The sequence below is a fragment of the Mauremys reevesii genome, linkage group 23, assembly GCF_016161935.1.
Source record: "Mauremys reevesii isolate NIE-2019 linkage group 23, ASM1616193v1, whole genome shotgun sequence".
Taxonomy (NCBI): Eukaryota; Metazoa; Chordata; order Testudines; family Geoemydidae; genus Mauremys; species Mauremys reevesii.
In genome coordinates, this window is record NC_052645.1 from 9,100,977 (window position 1) to 9,116,963 (window position 15,987).

Genomic DNA, 15,987 nt, shown 5'->3' on the forward strand with positions numbered 1-15,987 from the left:
CTCCCAGCCCATTGAAATCCATGGGCGTAATAATAATGGTACCTAGTGCTTTTCATTAGTAGATCTCAAAGCACTTTACAAAGGTGGTCAGTATCACTGGCCTCATTTTACAGAAGGGGAAACTGAGGCACGGAGGGGTGAAGTGACTTGCCCAAGGCCACCCAGTGGCTGTGCCAGGTCTTCTGCATCCTAATCTAGTGCTCTATCCACGAGGCAGCACTGTGCCTATCTGGATGTGAGTTCCAGCTGTTGCCCCTGAGTAAGAGTTGCAGAAACAAACCTATAATATTTACTCTCTTTCAGGCATTTAATGAGGATGCAGGTTGACGGGGTGCGGATAAAGTGGCTCTGTGGCTGGGTGATTGCTAAGAAGAGGGATAGTCTTACTGGTACATGTATCAGCGGTCCATTGGGGCCTGACCCCACCAGTGCTTCATCCTCTGAGTAATCCTTGCTGATGCAAACAGTTTCACGCAGGCCAGTGAGGTTGCTCACGTGAGGAAGGGTGTGCAGTATTAACCCTTTGCTGGACCACAGTGGAGTTCCATGGATTTACAACAGGGGTCTGATTCAAAGGCCATGGACGTCAGTGGAAAAACTTCACTGGCTCCAGCTGAGGATCTGGCCCATTGCTTCTCTGATTTATCGATCCTGGAAGTAGGACAAGTTGTAGACATTTTGTTAAAAAACAACTGTGAAATGGACAAACTCAATCTTGGTGTAAAGAAGCTATTGCTATTTTTTTTTTAAAGTGTATCTGTTCACAACTAATGATTTCCTCTCCACTTCCCATTCCACAGGAAACAGAGGGGAAAGGCAGCATTTTCGGCCACTAAACCCGCCCCCCGGCCTAGCACATTCATGTGCCATCTGCAGTTTAGTGCTCTCAGGTATATTTTTGTAGTCAATTTTTTTCACATGCAGAAGCTAAGCCTTTTACATGAAAACTGCATTTGGGCATGCAGAGCGGGCTGCTAAACCACTTCCCGTACACGGGCAAAAACCTGTCTGTGTGCACGCGCGCGTGTGTGTGTGTAATGGCTCCCTGCATGGGTTGTCAGCAGGGAACCTCAGCCCTTACCAATCACCACTTGAACTAACAGAGTGACTCCATTAGCCAGTAGCATTAGTAGGCTGTTATCTTCTAACACACCAGCCACTAGAGTGTGACATGACACACCCTCTGCCTTCGTGTTACACCTGCCAGCCTGCATGTGAAATGTTAGGCCCCCATCCTGCAAACACTGAGGCACATGGATCAGTTTAGTCCCAGTGAATTCAGGTGCATAAAGCTACTCAAGAGCACAAGTCATGTAGCACTGGGGCCTTGGCTTGGTTGGGGAACCTCTGAAAATCTGGAGCTGATGGTTTGAGGTGGGCAGAAAACTGAATTAAACCCAAACCAACTATTCTGGTGTCTTTATCCCATGTGAAGTTTAAGTGAGGGTTTTCTAAAAGGATTTAGAAGCACCGTCCTATGGACTCCCAGCGAGACCCGCACCCCTAAACCCTACAGTTGCCTTTGCAAACCTCCCTGGCTCCCCCTAAATCCTTTCCTTTTAAACAGGACAAATGACAGCAGCATTGGGTGTCAAACAAATGCGTGCCCTGTTTTATTCATCCTGACTGCATGGCTCCCGTAACCCAGATCCGGTGGGCTTGTTTCCCCAGCCCAACCACGGTGCTGCAATTTGTAGGGCTGGGAGGGGAGAATAATGAATCAAGAGCATTGTTTTTGCGAACGGTGGCTCAGTGACCTTTGTGAGCTCTGTGTCTCCTCTGCAGGAAATTTACAAATGCAGGGCTGATGGCTGGGGAAGGGAGTAAAGGTGACAGGATTTTCCAGGGGGATTTCTGTAGATTTCTTTTGAAAGGGCTAACCGGATTTCTCTTACCTACCAATACTGGTCGATATCAATGGTGATTATTTGCTCATAGCACTAACAATCTATTTGGTCTGCACCTCCTTATCAAATAAATCCAGCTCCTGAAACTGAGCAGACAGTCCTGCCCCAGGGCTCTCAGTATATGGCGGCAGAATCCTTCATTCTGGATGATGTTTGAGGCAGTTTTAAAAGTCTCTGGGCAAGCTTCTCCTCGTGTTTACACCAGTGTAAATCCATCGCCCTCAGGGGGGTTGCTCTGGCTTTACCCCAGTTTGAGATCAGACTGAGGCCTTCTCTTAGTAATGACGGATTCTGAGCTCACTGCGCCCGTTTCTCAATGAGACATTCAGAGCTACATTTTCAAAAATCAGTTGCTGATTCCGAGTGCCTGATTTGCGACACCCAGACAGCCTCTCACACAAAAACGAGTGGCTGCTTTGGGAAATCCTTGGTCTTAAAAACTCTCCTTCTTTCCAGTTGCGCCCCCAGGATTCATCCTGTGACTGAGGATCTGCTCTTACAAATACAAAGTGAGATAAACAAACCAACAAACAAACCCTCATCTCCACACCAAGGCATACCCCAGCCTCCCAGATGCAGACAGGGCTGAAGTTCAAGGCAAGCAGAGCTTTTGTTACACAGAATGAGGAAGAAGAAGAAAAAATCCATTCAGGTGCAGAGTGCAGAACTCTGGTCGGGTCTCTCCACGCCCTGAGACAAGCCAGAGCCACGTGGTCCTAGAGGGAAAGCTGCTTGGCTGTATTATTTCCCCAGCTTTGATTGTTAATACAGCTCTGAGCCTGGCTTCCTCCTCCGGCTCTCCTGCCTTTTCCAAGATCTCTTCAGTTTTTTGCCCTTCCTTTTCTTTCCCTCTCCCTAGGGGCCCAAATCCTGGTTGTGTCGGGGGGTGGGGGGAACAATAGAAGGGGCTTGAGAGCTCCAAGCCAATCTTCCATGCAAAATTGTGCAAAGCAAAGGGAGCTGCTTTCCCCGTCCCCCCGCCCCACCTCGCTCCTCTCTCTGCCTGTCTCAGCCATCGCAGAGCAGCTCCTGGGAGATGGATGGCAACATCTGATCATCCGCTGTTGTCCCTGCGTCTTGGAAATGTGGCAAGTCCAGACAGAGCTGTAGAAGGAAGGGGTGCGGGGGAGAAAAATGCCCCTTTCTGAACCGCTCCTGCTCCTAGGCTATCCTGGCAGCATGCAAAAGCCAGGAGTGCTGCTGTGAAGAAAGTGCTGGCTCTGGCAGAGAGCTGGAGACCAAGGCGTGCTGCGGGTTTCCTCCTCATGCTCTCTGAGGGGTATTTTTCTTGGCAAAGGGAGGCTTGCTGAAGCTGGGAGAAGACAGCGCTCATCCAGTGTGGGGAAAATACAAGGCTCCAGCCAGGAAACCATGGCGAAATGCAATGGGCGATGCACGCTGGTTGGATTCTGCTGCCTTCAGCTGGTAAGACAAGGGTTTGTGCCTGCTCCATTGTGCTTTGTGGCTAGCTGTGCACTAGCATTATTAACCACTCTGGCTGGGACGTGACCTTGCTGTCAGGCCAGGCTAGGGATGGTTACATACGACCCCAAAAATGTGACCCTCTTCCCCCACCCCAAATCAAAGGCGCTCCGGAGTTGCAGATGGAAACCTCTGAAGCAGTTTTCTGTAGTGTGGGGTCAGTGCCTTGGAGTCAGTTTGGAGCAGGTGGGATCTTTGTTTGGAACTGAAATCTGGCCCCTTTTCCTACATTTCACCGAGGCTTTGGGTCTCAGTCTTCCATGTTCAGAACCTCTTATTTTTACATGCCAAGAAAATGACAGTAGCAAAACTTAAACTAATACTTTGTGAACTCTCTTGCCTGCTGATGGGATCAATCTGACTGCACAGAGTGGCAGGTAGTTTTGGGAGGCACACATGTTCTGAAGCGAGCCAGAGAGCAAATAAACAGATCTCATTTTAATAGGATTGTTGATATTTGCAATAATTATGTGTCGTGCTTTTCACCGTGCGCAGATCAATCTTAATCAGCCTGGTGACAGTGGTACAGTATCAGGGGCCAGCTGATGCAAGCATGTGGGATATCAGGCGGGTTTCTGATGAAAGGAGACTCAGGAAGGTAATAATTAATTATTCAGGCAGTTTCCTGGACAGATGGGAAACTCAAATGGAGAAAAATACCTTAGAATTTGCAGCACCTCTGTGGCAATTCTGGGATTAACAGAGACTTCCCCAGAGCTAGGAAAATGGGGAAATTCCAGAGATTTTGGCCAATCTGCCTGCAACATTGCTGTTGATCACAGCGGGAATTTTACAAGATGCCTAATATCATGCTTGCATTAGGTCTGGTCAATACAAAGCATTGTTTACAAAGGCAATGTAGCAAATATATATCCATGACAGCAATGTTGTGAGGTTACATTAGCATTCTTATTGCTTTATTAGTTTTTCATCCCAAGGGGCTGTGCAATAGACACTGAAGTAGTTAATGAATTTTAAAATATAAGGGGAAGCCAATGTCTTCATGGTGGGTTATGGGAAACATGAAAGTGAATCATGTAACAATGATGTCTAATAGCTGGTGACTGTCTGGGAGGCTTACCTGGGTATTGTGTGCAATGCTCTGTGACACACTGTAAGCCAGAAAAGGATTTCTCATTAGAGTGGAACTTACCAGTGATGCTCCACTAAAGTTCTGTCATTTCCATTAGAAACCACCTTTTCTTTCCTGGGCCATGAAACTTCCTCCCTGACGGCATTGTGTTCTGCAAAGTCTTGATCTCTGCTTTGCCTACATTTGGGAATGTTGATTAGAAAAATTGTGCGTGAATGTCTGTGTGCGATGATGACAAGAGTACAAAAAAACCCACCTGGATATTTTCTCTTTGCTGGGGTCAGTCCCCTTTTCAAACATCCAGGGCTCCAAAAGAGCATTGCTGGTGTTTGTTTTAGGGTCAAATCTAACAGGTCATTAAAGGGAGAAAAGGCTATTCATTTTAGAGGGGGGAAGGAATCCATCTGAGCTCCTAGGGTTGGAAAAGATGCTGCTATGTCTGCACAGTAAAACTTTATGCTGGCCAAACTTGGGCCAAGGTTTCCAGTAGATGTACTTAGAGTGTGTCCCAATGCTGCTGCAGTGAAACCAAGTATCTCCCAATGGTTTGAGGTGAAAAACCATCCGTCCCTTAGAAGGAGCCCTACAATAGGGATTTACCCCACTGATCAAACAGGCTCTCAACCAACCTCTATTGTTTATTGGGTAATTGAAGAGACCCAGCGTATATATTTTAACCAGGACCAGGATGGTTTGGAAAGGCGTTGTCACGTACCTTGATGATACATGGTTTTAAAACTGATCCCAGGGGAAGGCCCCGAACAGGGAATTATCTTTCTGAGATGCAGCATTCAGGAACAGTGGGGTGAGCTAAGGACAGCGGGTGACAGTTATTGACTGTACAGTCTCTGTTGAGACCTTAATGTGGTTGATTGAAGATCTCCGAGAAGGAGTTGGGAAGGGCTGAATTCCACCAGTGGCCATCACCAAGGTCCATTGCTGGAGGCCTCTGGCCTGTAGAGACATCCTCTGGCCCAGCTCCTGTTGTGAGCCCAGCCTCCACCTAAGCTAGAATTGTGTGGATACAGTCAGCTGGCCCCTACGCAGTGCTCTGGAGGAAGGTGAAATACCCCTATGTCCTATGGGGGAAATGTCTTCTCAGCCCCAGTGAGGAGCTGTTTGCTGCGGGAAGGCCCCTGTAAGGTCTGAGCCCCAGATCCTCAGCACACAGATCAGGAATCAGCTGTAGTTTCCATAGGAAACAGGCTAATTAATGTCATGGGAGGCGCTGGGAGCTTTGCTGCCCGGTAGCTGGACTGGTGATGTGGTTGGTAAAGCGCAGCTGGGTTTGGTTTTGCAAAAGGGAGTCCGTTGGGTTTTGGCTCTGGCGGTTCAGACTGGGGCTTTACTCGATTGGACCCGAGAGTGCAGGGGGGAGGGGCGAGCGCGCGCATGCTGCTGGCGGGTGCCCGACCTCGTTGCTAATTATCTGACCGTGGGTTTGTTCGTTATCAAAGGGTCCCGAGAGAAGGGGGAATTGGAGATGAAAGCGAAAAGCGAGATGGCCCCATGATGCGGCGGCTCTGCCCTCCTGTGGCTAAGGGTGACGGGAATATGGAGGCGACGGAGATCCTGAGCAAGAGGGGGAGGGGAGGAAACCAAGCAGGACTGTGGAGTTGGAGGGAGGATAACGAGGTCTCCTCTCCTCGCCCCCCATTACTGAGATGCTCCTCACCACACTGAGGTTTCCATTCGCCCAATTCACAAGGGGGCATGGGAAACTAAACCGCCTCGTTGTGTTACGATCATACTGCTGCTCTGATTGGCCCAAAGTAAAAGATGGACCGTTTGTACAGCACCTAGCACCATGGGACCTAGTCCAGGACTCGGGATCCTAGGTGCTACTGTAATACATCTAATAAATACTAATCATGGATTGGACGTCTGCCCCCCCTGCTGCCGAAGGGGGTGGAGCAAAACCAATGGCAAGTGTCAGATTGCAGGGGTGACAGAAATGATCTATGTGCTGAAGGTTTGGGTGCGAGCCCCTCGGGAAGGGACTGTCCATACACAGGGTGCCCCAGCACCAAATATGAGCTCACAAAGACAGAGCGAGCTGGCAAAAGGGAAGAGGCAGCAGCCGGAGAGGAGGGAGGATGGCTGGCCTTGTGGATAAGGCTCTGAGCAGAGAGCTGGGTTCAATTCTTGACTCTGCCACAGACTTCCTGAGTCAGCAAGGTCAAATCACTTACCCATTCTCGCCTTGTCCTGGCTAAGATTTAAAGGTGTGGCTGCCTCGGGCGCTTTACCTCTGCCCATTTAGCTTGGGTTAAGGGCAGTGTGTTTGGTGTAGACTTTGAAAGCATGTGTTAGCTAGCACATGCTAACATCAGACTGCAAATCCCATTCTACACCCGGGCTCTGGGCCTCCGTTCTCCACGTATAAAAAGGAGCTAACAATTCCACCCTACCTCTCAACCTGCCCGGGGTGGTGACAAAGGCAGGAAGCTCACAATGCTGCAGGATGCCTTCCTGCCTCGCAGATAGCTCTCTCTGTAACTCCAGCTCCTTGAGTCTTTATTTTTGATGTCTCTGATTTCCAGGGGGTGCTAGATTTGTGCAGAGCTGGGCAGCGAACAAGTGACTTCCCGCGAAACATTTGAGAGGTCAGCTCCCGGGGGCTGTGGCGGGACTCAGCTCACTAATGTTTAGGAGATGCTCAGAGGCAGTGGTTCTGTGAGCACCTGGATAGACACAGTGGTGATCGGTGCTTGCAGGTGAAAGGAGGGGAACTGGGATTGAAAATACACTCAAGAGTGACCGGAGGACGATGAGTGGCTTGTTCATTTCATTTTTTAAGTAATGAAATATGTGGCCCATCTGAATTCCCTCTTAGCTGCCCCAGTCTGGGTTTTATTGTGTAAGATATTAATCCTCCCCTAAGGTGTTTTAACCCCTGCCTTGTTTCATTGGGTCAGGTTTGGTGCTTGTGGCCTGTGATATACAGGAGGTCAGAGAGATGTTCTGGTGGTGCCCGCTGGTCTTAAACTCTATGACTCATTGTTGCTATTATTTAAATCTTACTCTGTAACTGATTTTAGTATTGCTATGGTAACATACGTGTTGTTGTTATTGTAATTAGATGAGAGTTTTCACCTGACTTTCCGCTTACCAAAATGACACGGGAGAATTGGACTTTCCATTTGATTAAACCATCTAACTAATCACCAGAGGTCTAAAGCACAGTGTTTTGTCAGTGGAGGCATTGGGGGTGAGGCAGGTGAGACCCAATTCATGCGTCTTGTCTGGTTGCCTGAGGAGATACTGTGTGCTGGGGGACAGGCCATGCCCTGGAAGCATTCACCCAGGCTGATTGCCTGGCTTTGTCCCTGGATGCCTGTGATGGCAGAGGTCACCAGGTGGCACTGTCATACCTAGTCTTACAAGTTCCTTCCCTTCAGCATGCGGGCAGGAGACAGTCTTGGAAGAAATGCTGTATTGTTATTAGTTTTGTGATATGTAGCTATTTCATGTGGAGCTGTTGCAAGCAGCAGCAGGGCTTGTTCTCTGCCTTCCTTCTACTAAGAGCCAGTCCTTGGAGTACAGCTGCTCCCTGGGAACTAGGCATGGACATTTGAGCTGAAAGCCTGAAAGAAAGAATTTCCTGTGAGGCAGCACAAGTCCGTCTACCTGGGCTGGGAATCACAACTCCCAGCTGCAGTGTAGCCAGCTCTCCGACAATGGGACATCCCGACATCTGCTACATAGCACCTTCCATCCAGGCATCTCAAAGCACTTTACAAAGGTTATTAGGCCTATTTTGTAGATAGGGAAACTGAGGCCCAGAGAGGTGAAGTGACTTGCACATTTGAAGTCACTGGGAGCTGTGGATGCTTAGCACCTCTGAAAAGCAGGCTGAAAAGCAGGCTGCAAGGTCTCAAGTTGGATGCAGAAGAAACAGGCACCCCAAATGAGAGGTCACTTTTGAAAACTGTTCTGAAGCTATTTACTGAACGGGAACGGTTACCCAGGGCAGAGAGGCACTGTGATTCAGGGGAGGTGGCAGTTAGGACTTGGGTCTGTGCCTAGCTCTGCCACTCACTTGCTATGTAACCTTGGGTAAAGGTCCATTCCCTTTCTCCCTTTCACTGAGAAGCAATTAATGACACTCCCCCACCTCTGTAAATCACCATGAGATCTAGAGGTGAAAAGTGCCAGGCTTTATCATGTAGAGAGAAATTTTAAATAAAAGGCAGAAGTGCAAAAAAGCAGACAGTTAAGAGTAAAATACATAATAGTTGTTTGGGCTGGAGAGGAGATGTGACTGGAAGGGACTGGCTCAAGACAGTTCAGATCATGATGAGTGTAATGAAATCAAAACTTGTTTGCTGGCCCCAAATGATTCAAGAACAAGGGGTCTATGAAATGAGTGATAGGTGGGAGTACTTCTCGATGCAGCTGCAATGCTGAATTCACTCCGGGGGGGCAGGTTTTGTGGGTTCTTTGTTGCTCATCAGACCAGCACTTAGAATTTAAACTGACTTTAAAGAAAAAAGAAGTTGCTAGCCCTTGTGAATGAAAAGAGAGCCTGCGCACTCTGCCCTGATGCTGTGTTCTCTGCATGCATCTGCTCACACAGACAATGGCTCTGCTGGGTGTGAGTGCTCCTTAGCCATGGCAATGGAGAATGTTGACTAAAGCCTACTGGTGATGACTGAATGTCAACACCGCTGATCAGCCTTCAGGCCGACTGGAGTTGTGGGCGGAGCTGGGGACTGTGGGCGGGAGTTCGGGATTGTGGGTGGAGTTTAGGAAGAGTTCCATCGCTTTCCCTCTCATATCCAAATTGAATATTGTTCAGTCCAGTGCCGTGTCTGGGAAATGTTACCATCATGATGAACTTTTACAAACACTGGCAGATCTGCCAGCTCAGGCAAAGGAATTGAATTTCACGCTTCCAGGTCTGTCCTCATCACAGTGGTCCCAAGTGCTTTTCCACTTGCCCATGTGCTGCTCTTTGTGCTTGGCCAAGTATGTGAGATGAGGGTTTTCATCCTCTCCTGAAGTATCACCATTGCTGGAGGCAGGATGCAGTCCTTGTGCACCCCAAACTCCCAGTGAAGTCACTGAAGCTCTGAGGCCATCAGGAACAGGTCTTTTCTTTCTCTAAATTCTAGGATCAGGGCTCCTGCATAGATCAGTGGTCTGACCAGTCTGGCTAGTAGATCTAATAGCTCAGGGAAATTCTATCAGTTGTTCCTGGAAAAAGTCTAAACTCAGGCAGTATTTTGAAAGCTGTTGCCCCATTCCGGCTGGGTCACTCCGTCCAGTCCCCGGCGTCAGGTGAATGGGGTATGCAGCATTTTTTTGCTTTAGAAGTATCAGTTCCTTTGCCATGTGAGGCACATTCAAGGACCAGATTGTTAGCTGTAGGACCAGATAGAACGGGCAGCCCCCAGTCCTAGGGCCAGACGCTGCAGGGACGAGTGCAATACAATCGCTGTGTCCAGAGCAGCAGTTCCATTTCCCGGAGGACATTCCCTGGAGGGTGCCTGGGCCAAGTTACTTCCTGCTCAGATTGATACCAGCAAGGTCTGTAGACTGCAGCCACAATCAGCTGGTACTTTTTTGAACCCACCCACAACTGAGGGGCCCCAAGGGTTGTCCTTAGGGCCTGATTCTGATCTCACGCAAATCAGTGCAAATCAGTGATAACTCCACCAGAGTCAACGGAGATCCATGGATGTAAAAATAGGGTGAGAGCAGATGGGGCCCCTGATTTGGACCAATGGAACAGAGCTAATCAGACCTTCGTTGCTAATGAGGAAGCGTGGCCAGGGGCACACCGCTCCCAGCCTGCAGTGCCAGGTGATGCAGCCTGAGAATACTCCAGGTACCCGCAAGCCATGCTGTCTCTAAGTCTGTGATACTCACTGCAGCCACTGCTCCTATCCCACCCACCCCACCAGAGTAGAAAAACACTACGCAAGCAGTCTTCTAATGACCTCCCAATGCCAGTCTATTAATCTAGCAGGTGCTCAAATAGTCCAATCCGTAAAATAAATGATTATTAATTGCATTACCGTAGCAACCAGTGGCCCCTTTGTGCAGGGTGCTGTACACACACACACAGTGAGAGACATTCCCTGCCCCAAAGAGATGAACCTTTAAATAGGGAGTGAAGACAGAGGTGAGAAGGAACTTGCCCACGGTCAGACGGCAGGAACTGGAAATAGAACCCCTGTCTCTTGACTCCTTGGCCAGCACCCAGCGCACTCTGGGATCTGCTGCCTCTAGCTGGAGAGAATCTGGCTGCAGTGAGATGTGCCATTCATGGTGCTGCACAAGGCACAGCTGGAGCACAGGCTGTAGGGTGCGGGGATTTCCGGGGGCCACGAAGCACAGTGCCCTTCCTGGGCAGCTCAGCACGGCTGCGCTCGACACCTGCCGTGCCCAGGGGCACATGGCCCCACGAGATGCAAGGTGTGTCCCTGATAAGGGCCTGCAGCGCAGCTGCTGCGAGTGCCGTGGGTGCAGCTGGCTGAGCGGAGGCAAGCGGGATGTGCTCTTTCCCTGCCAGTTTGTGGCAGCCCCTCAGTGTTGTTTGGATCCAGCGTTTCCTTTGTCTTCGTTTCTGTTTTAGCTGGACAGAAAGAAATCTCCCCAGCCAGGCCCCTCCCCCTCCTGGCCAGGCCCTGGAGCCCGTCTTGATGCCAGTGTGTCACATGTCAATCACCGGCTGCGACGGGGCTCGGTGAACTCTTCCGGCTCCTGAACTAGCTCCAATGGGAAGGCCTCTTTGGCCCCGTTCCAGCATACGATCTGCATGGCGAGCAGTCTGGGGGCCGGGCCTTCCCTCCTCCATCCTTCTGCTCCTGCCCTTGAGTGGTGGGGGCAGGAGAGAGGATTAGCTGGGCCGCGCCTCCTGACTGCTCAGGCAGAGGCTGGCGTGGGAGGGCTGCTGCTTTTTGTGCCCAGCTTCCCAGAGAGCGGGTAGCATAGGCAGCATGTCTGGCACAGGATGCGCTGTGACTAGGCCTGCAGAGCCGTCACTGGGCTGGTAGGAGGATAATGCGGCCCACTGAGAGCGGGGACTCCGGGGGTGGCTCATGGAACAGAGGTGCCCCGCGTCACTGGGTGGGAGAAGCCTCATCACTTCTTCCTCCCTCACGTATAATAACCCAGCCAGTCCCCTCTCGCCTGACTGGGGGGACCAGACAGCAAATGTGTAAATCGGGACGGGGGTGGGGGGTAATAGGAGCCTATAGAAGAAAAAGACCCACAAATCGGGATTGTCTCTATAAAATCTGGTCACCCTTACGCCTGACCCTGCCCGGTCTGTAAGTGCCTCCTGCTTCCATTGCTGTCGCCTCTCCTAAGGACTCAGGCGACCAGTGGGTGTATAATCGGGGGGAATCACACACAGGGCTAGGGAGCTTATTTTACCTCTGTATTTGGCTCTGGCGTGACCACTGCTCAAATCCTGTGTCCTGTTCTGGGGCCCACGACTCCAGAAGGGTGGTGATAAATGGGAGAGGGGTCAGAGAAGAGCCATGGAAGGATGAAAGGATTAGAAAACCTGCCTCCAGGAGTGCCAGCTATTTAGCTTAACACAGAGACCACAGTCTGTAAGTACCTTCACGGGGAACAAATATTTGGTGATGGGCTCTTCAGTCCGGCAGAGGACGGCATAGCCTGAGCCAATGCAAGTAGAAGCTAGACAGATGCAGGCTAGAGCTAAAGGTTACATTTTTCTAGTGGGGGTAATTAACCATTGGAGCAACTTGTCAAGGGTCGTGGTGGATTCTCCATCACCAACAATTTTAAAACCACAACTGGATGTTTCTCTAAAGCTCTGCTCCTGTTCAAACAGCAGTTAACTCTGGGAAGCCCTCTGGCCTGGGCTAGACGGAGGGCAGACTGGATGGTCGCATAGTCCCTTCTGGCCTTACATCCGTGAATCTTCTCTGCCCTCCCTGAGACCCACATCTCTCCCCTGCCCTGCTGTCCAAAATGATCTCCCTGGCCCAGCACTCAGACCCTGCCACTGCCCTCTGGGCCTCCCACTTTGTCAAGTTCAGACTCTCCTTTGAGGCCGTGCCCAGCTCTGCCCTGGCCTACACCTCAGCCCGTGTCTCCTGTTGGGATCCTCAGCCCTCCCCACTCTGCCAGCAGCCGCTCCACACCCCTGTACATCTCAGTCCGTCTTCCCTTGTGGGCTCCCTCTCTGTGGGCCTGATCCTGCTTCCACTCCCCCTGGCTTGCTATCACATCCCCCTGACTGCACCCAGTTCACTCCTGATTTGGGCTCCATCAGGCGCCACACGGCTCTTCCTCTCCCGCGCTGGGCCGAGCTCTGGGCTGGACAGTGCTCCCGCCCCACACCTAGCTGGTCGGAGGAATGTCATTGTCAGCTGCCCCCCACCCTGGGCAGCTGGGCAAACGGTGAGGGCCTGCAGCGTCCTTATGGCTGACGCATCAGGAGGGAGGAGACCACCTGCTTGTCACGTCCCCAGGAAGCTTTTGTCCGTGAGCAGTTTCTGTGGCAGCCAGTGCACGACTGCAGGGCATGAATGGTTGCAAAGAGGCCCAGGCCCAGCACTGCCCTGTGGCTTCAGGCTCTGCCCCGGTTGCCTTTCCCCATACTTTGGAGGGGGGCAGGGAAGAAGCCCAGGCTGAACTCTATATGTGGGTTTTCAATTACACAATTAAATGCACAATTAGGTATAATTACCAGTGCTCAGAAGCCGCGACTGTTCATAATAGGCATGTAATCTACTGCAGTCACTGTTTATACTGCTCAGCTCCGCTCCCTAATGATTATGGAATGCTTTCACATTTGCATTGTTGCCATGGAAATTGTGTTGGGAGCTGACAAATGGCATTATGGATGGATGGCCCCGAGATTTCTCCACGCCACATTCTCAGCTGGGCTGGGGGATAGGGTGACCAGATAGCAAGTGTAGAAAATTGGGATGGGGGTGGGGGATAATAGGAGCCTATATAAGAAAAAGCCCCCAAAATTGGGACTGTCCCTATAAAATTGAGACATCTGGTCACCCTACTGGGGGATGAGGCAGGTTCAGGACTATTCGGAGACCAGATGTTGCAAAGGGCCGAGAGGTCTCTGTGCCGTGTTCAATGGGGTGGCAGGAAGCAGAGCTCACACACTTAGACTGGAGAGATTCATGGCGCGGTCAGCTCAGAAGGCGGGTTCCCCAGGAAATTCTGGGCAGGAGGAAGCAGGGGTCATGTAGAATGACCCTTAACTTCAGCAGGGGCTACCAGTGTCATTGGTATTAGCCCAGTTGGGGTTACGGTGCCCAAGAGAACATATAAAAGACACATGGCCGGCCATATAGACAGGACTACAATGTGTGTGGATAGATAGATAGATCGATAGATAGATAGATCAATAGATAGAGAGGGTGTGTGGGGATAGATAGATAGATAGGTACATAGATAGATAGAGTATATGGGGATAGGAGTGTATGGGGATAGATAATAGATAGATAGGGATGTATGGGGATAGATAGATATAAACACATTTCTGTATGCACATGCAGATGATTTGATGATCTGCTCTAAAGGCTTTATTGGTTTGTTTGGGAAGGGCTCATTACTCTGGAATTGTGAAGGAATGAATGAATAGATAGACCCCACCCCTGCCCGTATGCTGCATGCTCCAGGAAAACTCTGTTTTGGACAGCTTTATTGACACTGTTTTTGCCCCCTCCCCCTGTGACGCCAGGCAGCATTTAGACCAATGTATTATTAAGAAACCTTTCAAAATGGCCCAAAATAGCATTTCTCTACCTACTGCTGCCCTGGCTTGAGGGTCTCGGAGCGCTCTGTGCCGCTGGGGAACCAGGAATCTCCTCTCTCCACTGCGATTGTCTGTAGTTCTGGGGGATGTCAGGGTTTAAATCTGCTGCGGGTGCAGGATGAAGTAGGAAGCTGGTGACGTGGGGGGGGAAATTCTACTCTTCGAGGGACTCGGGAAGCAGCTATTGTTATTTGTATTGCAGTCAGACCTACAGGTCAGGTCCCCACTGTGCTAAGTGCTGCACAGACCCATAGTCAGAGACAGTCCCGGACCCAGAGACCTTCCCAGCCTCACTAGACAAACGGTTCCCGCACCACTCCCTGGCGACAGGGATCGATTTCTGAGCAAGTGACTTTGCAAGAAAAACGTGTTCACTGTGCCTTAGGGAGCCAGTGCTGTGTGCTGGATAGAGCAAGAATGAGAATGTCAGGATGCCTGGGTTCAGTTCCACACACTGCCAGCCACTGACTTGCTGTGTGGGGCAGTGGCGATGGGGTGCTCACCCCACACTAGCCCTGGAGGGGTTCATATAGGCAAGAGAGGCCAGGTAGCCATAGGTTGCACCTGGAGGCTAGGATGCCATGAGGCTTAACGGGGGAAGAAGCTCACCTGGGCAGAAACAGGCGGGGCTGCTATGAAACCCGGGACCCGGTAATGCGGGGTGTGTGTGGCTGCGAGGTGGAAGTAGCAGGCTGGAACAGGCAGGGTAGGAAGCAGTCCAGGGAAGGAGCCGCAGGGCAGGCCCAGGTTCCTCTCCAAGCCACAAGTGCCCTGCTAGAGGAGCCTGTCTGGGGACTGCTGGAGACAACTGCGAAGGAGACTTTGGTAATACCCGGAAAGGGGGGACGCCAGTGTGACTTGGCTGGAGGGCTAGGCCACGGAGAGGAAATGCTGCGGCTCCAGGGGCACGAGAAAGGCTGCGGAGTGAGTGAGCGGGACGATGGGCTGAGTAACCGCCCAGACTTCGCGGCGAGCTAATCCCCCGATGGGCCACTAGGAGGCAGCAGAGCGGTATGAGAGCGCGCCCTGGTACAGGTGGCCTGGGAGAAAGCCGAAAAGCGCTAGTTCGAAAACGTCCGTGGGCGCTGGAGGCGGGAGTTGACAGCTCAGTAGCGAATGAGAGCAGGTAGGTGGGGCAGGGATATACCTGGAAGGGCCTTGAAAGGGAAACCAAGCTGCTTGTTTTTGATGTGAGAGAGAAGGGGGGGCCCGGAGACAGGGCTGAATTAACCTCTGTGGGCCCTGGCCCTGCCCCCTGCTCTGCCCCGAGGCCCTGCTCCGTCCTGCTGTGCTCCAAGGCTCTGCCCAAGGCTCCGCCCCTGAGGTCAAGCTCCGCCCCCAGGCCCTGCTCCGCCCTGCTGTGCCCCGATGCTCTGCCCAAGGCTCCGCCCCCGAGGCCAAGCTCCGCCCTTGAGGCCCTGCACCCCTCACTACCCCCGAGGCCCCGCTTCCCCCCAGCTCTGCCCGTGCTACGCCCTGAGGCCTCACCCCCGCTCAGCCTCTTACCCCCGAGGCGCTGCCTGCTGCTCGCAAAGGGAAGGGGCGGAGAGGAGCGAGCAGGGAGCAGGGCCTCAGAGGGAAGGGGCTGAGCGGGAGCGGGGTCTCAGGGCGGCGCGCAGGCAGAGCGGGGTGGGCAGGACCAACGGGGTGCTGAGGCCCCTTCCGAGTGTGGGCCTGGCGCCATTGGTGCCATTGTAACCCTGGTACTGCCCGGAGAAGAAAGCAAACAGACAGGTGAC

At 51.6% G+C, this 15,987-nt stretch overlaps 1 protein-coding gene and 1 long non-coding RNA gene across 2 annotated transcripts in view; one reads left to right on the forward strand and one right to left on the reverse strand.

Annotated features, from left to right (window-relative positions):
* Positions 1-330: 330 nt before the first annotated feature.
* On the reverse strand, positions 331-13,233 carry LOC120389330. The gene is made up of 3 exons (XR_005590873.1): positions 13,157-13,233; positions 4,543-4,659; positions 331-651 (listed from the first exon to the last, which is right to left on the reverse strand). It is a non-coding gene; the product is annotated as an uncharacterized LOC120389330 (long non-coding RNA).
* The window catches only part of NKAIN1 (sodium/potassium transporting ATPase interacting 1), a 177,944-nt gene continuing 165,009 nt past the window's right edge, over positions 3,053-15,987 (forward strand). The window contains exon 1 of the mRNA XM_039511833.1: positions 3,053-3,332. Coding sequence (XP_039367767.1) covers positions 3,279-3,332 — 54 coding nt within the window. The 5' untranslated portion in view covers positions 3,053-3,278. The remainder of the gene's footprint in view (positions 3,333-15,987) is intronic.